The sequence below is a fragment of the Lutzomyia longipalpis genome, chromosome 4, assembly GCF_024334085.1.
Source record: "Lutzomyia longipalpis isolate SR_M1_2022 chromosome 4, ASM2433408v1".
NCBI lineage: Eukaryota > Metazoa > Arthropoda > Insecta > Diptera > Psychodidae > Lutzomyia > Lutzomyia longipalpis.
Window position 1 is genome coordinate 17,666,039 of NC_074710.1, and position 10,379 is coordinate 17,676,417.

Consider the following 10,379-nt stretch of genomic DNA (forward strand, 5'->3'; position numbering starts at 1 on the left):
AACAAAATAAATTATATCTTGAAAACAAAATATAGTGAAAAATATTGTAAAAAAACTACACAAAATTTGTTTTTCCTCAATCACAATCCCATATTCCATTTTATTAATGATTTTTCTCTTGAAAAACAATCAAAAAAATTATCGTCACACCGACTTCCTGTTGTCCACACTCTCTCTCTCAACTTCCTGGTGCGATGATGCAGATATTTTGCAATTTATTCACCTTTTTTTTTTTTAAACAATTTACTTTTGATTAATTAAATTGCGAATTTTTTATTTTGCAAATGCTTTTTGATGTACGCTAATTGCCAGCACCTTTTGACGTGTACAGGGGAGGTGAAGTCCTGCTGCAAAAGATATTTTTGTTTTTAATTTAATGAAAACGCTTTGTGGGTGATGGTTCTTTAATTTTTTATAATCATTTGTAATTTTATTATTGTCCTATTTGCTTTATTTGCTGCTCTTTTCACATTCAACGAAAGAATTTCCAATAATTTGTTAATTGGGGATAATTTTAGGTATTTAATGGAGTGAAAATAGGAGTCAGTAAAGTAAAGAAATCTCGTTAAGAGTTTGGTTGGGATTCGACCAAACGGGAGGTTTTTTTTGATAATTTTTAAGAAAAAACTTCCTTTGACTAGAAAAACGTTCAATTTGATCGGAAAAAATATTCTTTTGATCAGAAAAAATATGCTTTTGGCCGGAAAATTATAATTTTGACAAGTAAAACATTAGATTTGATTAGCAAAATTCTTCTTATAATCAGAAAGTCATTTCTTTTGATTAGAATATAATATTTTTGGCCAGAAGAACGTTCAATTTTTTTCAGAAAAAAAAGTAATCTTTCAATCAGAAAATAATTCCTTAGATAAGAAATTAATTCTTTAGACTTTAGAACGTTCAATTTTAATTTAAAAAAAAATTCTTTTGACCAGAAGATCGTTCAGTTTGATCAGAAAAATTGTTCTTTTCACGGGAAGAATGTTTAATTTCATTAGAAAGCTATTCTTTTAAACAGAAAATCTTTTCTTTTGATCAAAAAAAAAAGTTATTCCGATCTGAAAACCTTTCTGTTTGATAAGAAAAATTATTCTTCTAATCAGAAATTTCATCATTTTAACATGAAAATAGTTCTTTTGACCAGAAGAGTGTTCAATTTCATCCGATAAATATAAATAAAATATTTTCCTGACTGAATATAAATTTTCTGATCAAAAATTCAACTTACCTTCAATTTGTGATTTCTCCAAGCTTTCTAGAAGTCATTTAATTGATTTTGATCCTAAGTTCTTCAGCTTCTATTTGCTCCTGTATTTGCCTATAAGAGCTTATTATTCCTACATTAGGTTGCTGCTGGAAGGGAATTCATCTTAATTAGTTGCTGCTGCTTCCGTTGCTGGCTGAATAAATTCTTTTTGCTGCAAAATTTACTTCCTTTTCAGTGTTCCTTCAACGTCTTTACATTCAACGTTTTTTCTTTTTTTTTGAAAATTTGAATATTTTAATAATATTTCAACGACTCACAGAAGCAATTTAGAAAGACTTTATGTATTTTTGGGGCACAAATTGATTGCTTTACATAGGTTGTCTCATTCACAAAAAAAAACCCAAAAGATTCAAGGAGAAAAAAAAGAAGGAAATTTCTCATTGTGGTGGAGATTTCTTTGAAATGCGATGCCCTTGAGTGTTCAATTGACCTTTTCCGGGGTGCGGGGCGGGGACGAGTGGAAAATCTTCTACCACTTGTTGCGCCACACAGCGCGCGTATTGTGTTACTGACCCCTTGAAAATGTTTAGCACTCGAGGTTACAATGGGGTTGTTTTTTTGTGTGTGTATTATGTTTGTTGTGTATTCAACTTCACAATGAAAGGAGTTTCCCCAAAATATGATCAAGTTCGTTTCATTAGAAAATTCTCAAGGGGTGATTATCTGAATAAAATTATTCGGATCTTGGCAAATATTCGGATTATTCGTTAGTATTCGTATAAATTCACCAAAGAAATCAAAATATTTGTTTTTAGTCTTAAAATGGCTAAGATTGAGAAGCACAAGCCTGAAAAATATTTATTTCAAGCCTAAAAAAAGTTAAAATCAAGCCGAAGCGGGCTAAATTCAAGTCTGAAAATGACTGAATTAAAGCGTAAAGGTTTTCAGCCCTAAAAAGGCAGAGATTGAAGAACGAAAACTTAAAAAAAATATATAAATTTTTAATTCAAGCCTAGAAAGGATAAAAATAAGTCCGAAGAAGTCAATTGAAGGTGAAAAGTAGCAAATTCAACCTGAAACAGGTTAAATTCAAACCAAAAAGTATTATTTGATTTTCAACCCTTAAAAAGGCAGAGTCTTCAATCTCAAAAAGCTTAAAATTGTTTTTAATTAAAAATGAGTTAAAAAACACTAGAAAAGTGGCGCAAATTTAGCGCAATTGAGCAACAATTTGAGAGAATATTTGAGCGACAAAATACACAGCGAAATGTCGCTGAATTCCGTTAAATCTTCAAATTATTTCGACAAAACTGAGCAACTTCTTCATCTGTAATAGCTTAACTTAAATGAAATAAAAAATGTTCCTAAGTTTTGTTTATTTTCAATATTCTTCAAGATTAATCCGATGAATCTGAGCAATTTTTAGTTAAAATAAACTTTTAAATGTTTTTTGGGAAATTCAAACTTGAAGATTTATCTCAGAATTAATTTGCTTAATCTGAGCTATTTCTTCGAACTAATTCATGCGTTGAAATTCACTTCAACTGCAAAGTTTATCGCTCTAATTGTCGCTCAGTTGGCGCTTAAAAATGAGCGAGAATCAGCTCATTTATTTCAAAATTTAATATCAAGTTAGTCTTAATTATGTCTCGGCTAATTTTGGGCTCAGTTAAGTGCGCTCATTTCAGTTTTTTGCTCAGTTTAACCTTTTATTTAAAAGCATTTTTTTTAAAAAAAATCTCTGAAATTAATTGAATAAACCTTCCAAGACAGCTCGATTTCAGCGATATTTTGGAATTAAATATTGCAGCTATTTTGTCGCTCAAATACGTTCAATTTTGAGCAAATTTCAGCAGATTAAACTGAAGATTAATCTGATAAAAATACTTTGCAAACTAAAAATATTATTTGATTTTCAACCCTAAATAGTCTCCAATCTCAAAAAGCTTAAATTGTTTTTAATTCAAGCCTAAAAAGGACTCAAAATAAAGCCTAAATAGTAGTAAATTCAAGCCGAAAAGGGCTAATTTTTTTCAATTCTTAGTAAATGATGTTTATTAGAATTAAAATATTCAAATCTTCGTAAATATTCGGTTGATTCGGAATATTAATTAAAATATTCGTCAGATAAACACCTCTTGAAAATTCCTCATTGTGAGGATGTTTCATTGCTTCTCTTTCTCTCTCTCTCTGTCGGGGGGCACAGCATGGGGGTGGTTTTGATGAATTAATCCCCAGCAGTGCACAAATGATCAATCTGAGTGGGATTTATTTGGAGAATGTACCACATATTGCTTTGCATACCTTTAGGCACTTGTAGATTCTTATGTACATACCTATCTGACGATTTTGTGTGCAAGAACAAGAGAATCATTGCGGAGAATTCAGAAAACAATAGGAAATCCCCAGAGAATTCTCATTGCAATTCAATTCAATGTGAATTCACCAGAGAAGTCAGTTTTTTTTTTTTTAAATTTTCCCCATTCCGAGAATCCCAATATGTGCCTAAAGGTATGCAATTAGCAGTGAAAATTGTTTGGTTTTCACAAAACAACAAATTCGTATTTTACAATCATTTGCTTGGTATGTGTGTCAATGTTGTGTCTCTTTGTAAATATTTAACAAAATGTTGTTTTCCCTTTTTTGGGGAATTTAATTGATTTTCCCCCACCGCCCCCCATGACAATGTTTCACTCAATTTTGCATAATTTACGGTGAAACATTTGCTAAAATTGTTGTTAATTCTGTAAGCCAATCATTTCCCTATTACCTACTAAAAGTTTGTTGTTTTGTAATTAATTTCTCCGACACACCTGTATGATTTTTTTTTTGGTTTTTGCGGGAAGACTTGAGGGGTGGATGGACAGAGAGAGAGCCATGGCATTCGGAGAGGGGGATGATTAGAGAAGAAAGAAATAAAAGAAATTTATGTTGTCCACCTTGTTTGTTTCTTTTTTTGTTTATGTTTAACCAATTTTTTGCGTTTGGTTTTTCTTTCTTTTATTTTAGGCCCAACGATGGCCAAGCAAACTCCACTCCAAACAATAATAGGTAATTAGTCACAAATTATTTCTCATTTTCTCCTTTCATTTTTTTCTTTTTCTTATTTCTTCCTTTTCCTTTTTTCTTTCATTTTTTTTGCCTTAATTTGTTTTCTTGTAATTGAAAATCGTCTTATGTGCTGAAAAGTAGTTTAAAAATCTACTTTGGAGTGCATACTTTTAGGCGCAATATTGAACAATGAGTAGAAAAAAATGGTTAATGGAAGGTTCATGAAATCTTTTTTGGTCAGAAGAATTTGTACAAAGATGCTAAAGAAAACTGGGAAAATACTAAATTAATTTATAAAAGAAAAATTCTTCTGGCCTTTTGTCGTTAACAATTTAAATTTTTAATCATTTTCAATAGGGAGTGATTTTCTAGGTTAATCTGACGTTTAATATGCTAAAAAGTAGCGCAAACTCAGCGCATTTGTGCAATAATTTCAGAAGATATTTGAGCCACAAAATACCCTGCAGAATATCGCTGAATTCTGTTAAATCTTCAAATTAACTCGACAAAACTGAGCAACTTCATCCCCTGTAATATAGCTCAATTCAATATAATAAAAAATATTGCTAAGTTATGTTTATTTTCAAGATTCTTTAAGATTAATGCGATTAATCTGAGCAATTTTCAGTTAAAATAAACTTTAAAATGTTTTTTTGGGAAATTCAAACTTGAAGATTAATCTCAGAATTAATTTGCTCAATCTGAGCTATTTTGAAATTCACTTTAGATGAAAATAATCGCTCTAATTGTCGCTTAAAAATGAGCGAAAATCAACTCATTTATTTCAAAGTTTAATCTCCAGTTAGTCTTAATTATGTCTCGGCTAATTTTGGGCTCAGTTGACTGCGCTCATTTCAATTTTTTTGCTCAGTTTAATAATTTATTTAATAACATATAAAATAAATCGCTGAAACTAATTGAATAAACTTTCCAAACTAACTCGATTTCAGCAATATTTTGCAAGCAAAAATTGCAGCTAATTTGTCACTAAAATGCGTTCAATTTTGAGCAAATTTCAGCAGATTAAACTGAAGATTAATCTGATAAAAGTTTACACGTGAGAACATTAAGGTGATAGGCCATAGTGTACTCTAAAATAACCCTTAAGGTTGCCTAGAAAATTTCCTATTTTTCCTTTCAAATTAATTCTTGTTAATTCCATCCAAATAAAGTTAAAATCTGAACTTATTTTTAATTGTTTATAAAGAAATATTCGAAACTTGTTGCTCAATTAAAATAATATAAATTAAATAAATCAATATAAATAATATGAAAATTAATTAGAGTTAAGGAAAAATATTTCCTGAATATCATGGGAATTTTTCCTAGGAAAATTGTAGGACTTTTGCAGGAATTTTCCTAAGAATTTCGATTCATACTCTACATCTTCATCAGAACGTAAAAAAAATAGGAAATTTTCTGTTTTATTCAATACATTTAAGCTTTCTTAATTTTAAGTAAAATTCGCAGAATAAACCGAATATTTTTGAAAATATTTATTCTATTTAAAAAAAAATATCCCATTAACAAAATTCCATGGAAAACTGCTGGATGAGATTCCTTATTCTATAAACTATTTTCCTTTGAACTTTTCAATTTCAATTTTCCATTGAAAATCAAATTGATTATGTAAATGGAAATAAGTTCAGATTAATCTTTAATTTCTCTCTCTTTTGTGTTAATTTAATCTGACTTCCTTCCTCCTAATGGAGAGGGGAGGTGGAAAGGGATAAAAGGGAGCTTTTCACGGGGGGAGATTGGAGGCGAATGAGCTTTATACGGAAGTTAATTAATTTTATTTTGCACGCAGGCACTGCACATGATTTTTTCTTTAATTTTTTTTTGTGCATAAAAATTGCATTTTGTTGTTAATTTTCTGGAGCATCGTGTAGCATTTTGTAAGGAAAAGTGTTTGATGATGATGAAAGAGCTGCATTGAGTAGAAGAAAAAGAGTCGAGAAGTAAAGAAAGAAAGCAAGGAAATGGAAAATGATTAAATTGGTGAATTACCTTAAGATTTTTCCCCCGTAGCGGTACAAACACGGAGGAACCAGTGAAGCCGCGTGTCTTACGCTTTACGTGGTCCATGAAGACAACATCACCGCGTCTTCCGGACGAGATAATGGCTGAGATTCGATCGGTGCTGGACAAGAATAATTGCGACTACGAGCAGCGTGAGAGGTACATTTTGGTTAAAGAATTGAAAAACAAAGAAAATTCCCCTTAATGGATTTTTCCTTTTTTCTTCATTTTTTTTACTGCTGCTGCAGATTCGTCCTACTCTGTGTTCATGGTGATCCAAATACGGATTCCCTGGTCCAGTGGGAGATTGAGGTGTGCAAATTGCCAAGACTGTCACTCAATGGTGTTCGTTTCAAACGTATTTCTGGTAAGTAAATTAAATTCCTTTTTTTTTTGAATAGTTTTTATTGAAAATTCTTAAAGAAATATTCCGGAAATATTCAATATTTAACACAAAAAATAATCAAAAGTGCTCAAAATCTTCAAAAAGTTACTTTGAACAAGAAAGGAATTTATTCATGGTTGTATGGAAAGTTTCTCATTCGAGGGAACTATCAGGGCACGCGTAATCATTTCACAGGATCAAAAAAAAATTCATAAATCACCAACACTGAAAGCAGATGAATATAAATTGCCAAGAATTATTCTAGAAATGTCAACTATGACGTCATTTGTTATATTTTTGACTCCTTATGAATTACATAAAGCATTCATGCATATGCTTCGTCACACATTTTTTTTACGATGAATCTTTTTGTTTTTAATGCATTAAGAGAGATAAAAATCACAATGATGACGTCATTGTGTGCATTTTTGAGTAAAGTTTTGTGAATATAAAGTAAATGTTTGTTCGCTGTACATAATTTAATTTTAAACATTTCTATTTATTTTTGAAAATATTTTCACAACATTTTGAAATATTATTTTGATAAAAACAAACTACAGAACGAGGAAAATTCCTCCATTATACATTTCACAGAATTTCTCCGCGTGTTGAGAGTCCAATAAATGCGAGGAAACGTCGGAAACGTGATTGCACAGAAACCACACTCTGAGAATTTCTCCACGTGAAATGCTTACCTATCTCAAATGACTTTTGCTTTGCAATTCATCGTGCAATCAATGTTACATTATTGGAAAATTAAATAACAAAACCCAACAAAGTGTACGAACGAGCAATTCTCTCTCTCTCTCGAGAGAGGAAAATTCTGCTCTGAAATTGGCCGTATTTTCCCTTTTCACTTGCAATCAATATTTTATTCGTCTCTCGTGGAATTTTAGATGAGATTTTCATGAATTTTCCTTTTAAATTTAAATCAACCACCAACGATCCTCTTGATTTGTAAATGAACCCCATAATCCGCCCACTCTCTCTGTAATCCTCCTGCTGATCTTCCACATGAAGAGGATGAATGTGGTGCAAGAGCAGCAGCAGCAGCACCATAATCCTGTTAGCTCTTTAGCTCTTTCAATCTTGATGATGTATAACATTAAGTATACATAATGATAGTTCATTGAATAAAATCGTATAAACTGAAGGAAATTCAAATAAAATTCTTATTAATGAATGCAAGGAATGAATGTACATTGTTAAGGATATTCTTCGTGTCATTTTCCTTGATTTTCATTCGTTTTATTTGAATTTGAATTTATCTGATTGAATTTGATTTTTTTTCCACGTGAATTATTTAGGATGGAAAAATGAAAATTGCAGAAGGAAAATTCATTTTTTAGCTGTGATTTTATAGCTAAACAGATTATTTTTGTGAAAAGAAAAAATAGTTCTGAGAGACCATTGAATACTTTGCAGGGAAATATGATTATTTCTGAGCAAAAATAAAAAATTTCAGAGCAAAAAATGAATATTTCTGTGGCGAATTTCAATATTGCTTTGATAATTGAATAATTCCTACGTAATCTTTGTAATCTATGTAATTTCTTCAGTCGTTAAACTCCTTCACATAATTCCTATGCTAAATTTGAATATTTCGATGAAAAATTTAAATATTTATAATCGAAAATTTGAAAATTTCACGGCAAAACTGAATATTTCTGTGGAAAAACTAAAAATTCCTGAGAGAAAATTGGAAAATTTCACAAAAACAATGAATATTTCAAAGAAATAGAGAATATTTTTGTACAAAAATTTTATATTTCTGACACAAATTATTATTGTGGCGAAGAATTTGAATTTTCTAACAAAAATATTGAATATTTCAATGCAAATTTTGAAATTTTTCTGTATATAACAAGTGAGAGACAAAATCTTGAATATTTCTTTACAGAAATGAGATATTGCGTATATTAAAATTAAAAATTTCGTAGTAAAAAACCGAAGTTTTGAATTTTAATTATTTTAATTATTCTGTCTGGAAATTACCTTACAGAAGAATACTCTGAAATGTAATTTTATTAAATATGAAACATATTCATAGAATAATTTCCAAAGGACGCTTCATTTTAAACATAACCTCAAAAATCGAATAATAAATAGGATTTGAGGTTATGTACAAAGCTTTTTAACACTGGAGGACAAAACTGGTAATCGCTGCCAGTTTAATTTTTTTTAAACCGCCATAGATTAAAATCTATCCAACTTATGATAAATTCTACATCTATGTGTAGACGACTTCAAATACTAGAAGTTCGACAAAAGAAAATCTGAAAAATTGTTTTCTTTATAATACAAAATTAAGCCCAAAGTTTCAGGTTGGAAATTTGTGTCCTTCAACTGATAAGTTGGGCTATTGATTTAAAAATGTCTAAATACTTTTTATCCTAAGAAATTAAGCCTCTGAACAAAAAAAAATTAAATGTTTCAACTTAAAAGAAAGTATTAATAATAAAAATGATTAATAGTTAAAATGAAGACTAGTTTTCATCAAAAATCAGAATACTTTTGAGCAAATTTTTAATTACTTTTTAAACATTAAAAAATTTACCAAAAATATATTTTTAAAAATTCCTTTTTTGTGAACTAAATTTTCTTTTCAATAAAAAAATTAGGAGTTTCTGGAGATAAGCCTGAACTTTTTTTTTAAATTTATAGGCGTGTATTTAACAATCCAAACACCCTTCTAAAATCCTAAAATTTTCAAATTAATTCTCAAAAAAATTAACTGATAATTAAATGAAAATTCCGTTGGAATAGGTACCAGTATTGGCTTCAAGAATATTGCTTCAAAAATCGCGTATGACCTTCGACTGTGACTCGATCCAAAACCGGAGCAGCAGCAGCAGCTTCCACCACCAATGGGGGGGTTAAGTGATGGTGAGGCTCCACCGCGGGCAATTCAGGAGGAAGATTCGTGTGTTGTTGAGGAGGTTGAGGAAGAATTGGTGGAGGAGGAAGCGGAGGATCCGCCGAATGATGAAGAAAAACCCGATGAAGGAGCAAAGGGAGCGGCCAAGAATCCCGCCGCCGCGGCTGCTGCTGCAACCAATCGGAACAGCAAAATTGGCTACAACAACATCATTGCATCGCTGCTGCGAACGACAACACTGTAAATATAGACAAAAAACATTTTTCTTAAGAACTCTTCCTCCCCCACACCACCCCATGAAATTATGTGGTTGGGAGAAATTTATTTTTTTCCTCTTTTGAGAGAGATTTTCCCCTAAAAGTTTTGCCTTTATACATTTTTTTTCAACGATATTTTCTGGATGAATTTTCTGAATTGAAGAAATTTCAAAACCAAAAAAATTAAGTGAAGACACACAGAAAAGTTTTTTTTTTTCTTTAAATTATCTTGAGAGAGAATTATAATTTTTTTTTGCGAGAGGAGAGAAAAAGTGGGAAAATAGTAATTTTTCCGTGCAATTTTAATAATTTTTCTTCCCTAAAGTGATTTATTCTATGAAAGAAATGAAAAGTGGAGCGACACTCGAGGTGACATCAATTTATTTTTCAAATGAATATTACCTCATTTTTCCCACCAACAAACTTTCTTCCTTCCCACCCACAACCACGGGGGGTTAAATAAGAAAAAATTAGAGGAGTTGGTGGAAAATTTATGCAGATGAAGGTGTTGTGGGATTTGTTGAAATTGAATTTTCCGCGAAGGTGACTTCATGTGTGAGGAGGCAGAGAATATCTGTG

General features: G+C 30.7%; 1 protein-coding gene across 19 annotated transcripts in view; it reads left to right on the forward strand.

Moving 5' to 3' along the window:
• The window catches only part of LOC129795333 (serine/threonine-protein kinase MARK2), a 108,799-nt gene extending 98,794 nt beyond the window's left edge, over positions 1-10,005 (forward strand). For 14 of the 19 annotated variants that reach the window (XM_055836509.1, XM_055836508.1, XM_055836510.1 and 11 more), the window contains 4 exons: positions 4,217-4,258; positions 6,290-6,439; positions 6,529-6,647; positions 9,432-10,005. In XM_055836509.1, the coding sequence (XP_055692484.1) occupies positions 4,217-4,258; positions 6,290-6,439; positions 6,529-6,647; positions 9,432-9,490 (370 nt within the window). In that variant the 3' untranslated portion in view covers positions 9,491-10,005. The remainder of the gene's footprint in view (positions 1-4,216; positions 4,259-6,289; positions 6,440-6,528; positions 6,648-9,431) is intronic. The other 5 variants (XM_055836503.1, XM_055836505.1, XM_055836506.1 and 2 more) reach the window with 1 other exon arrangement.
• Positions 10,006-10,379: the final 374 nt, after the last annotated feature.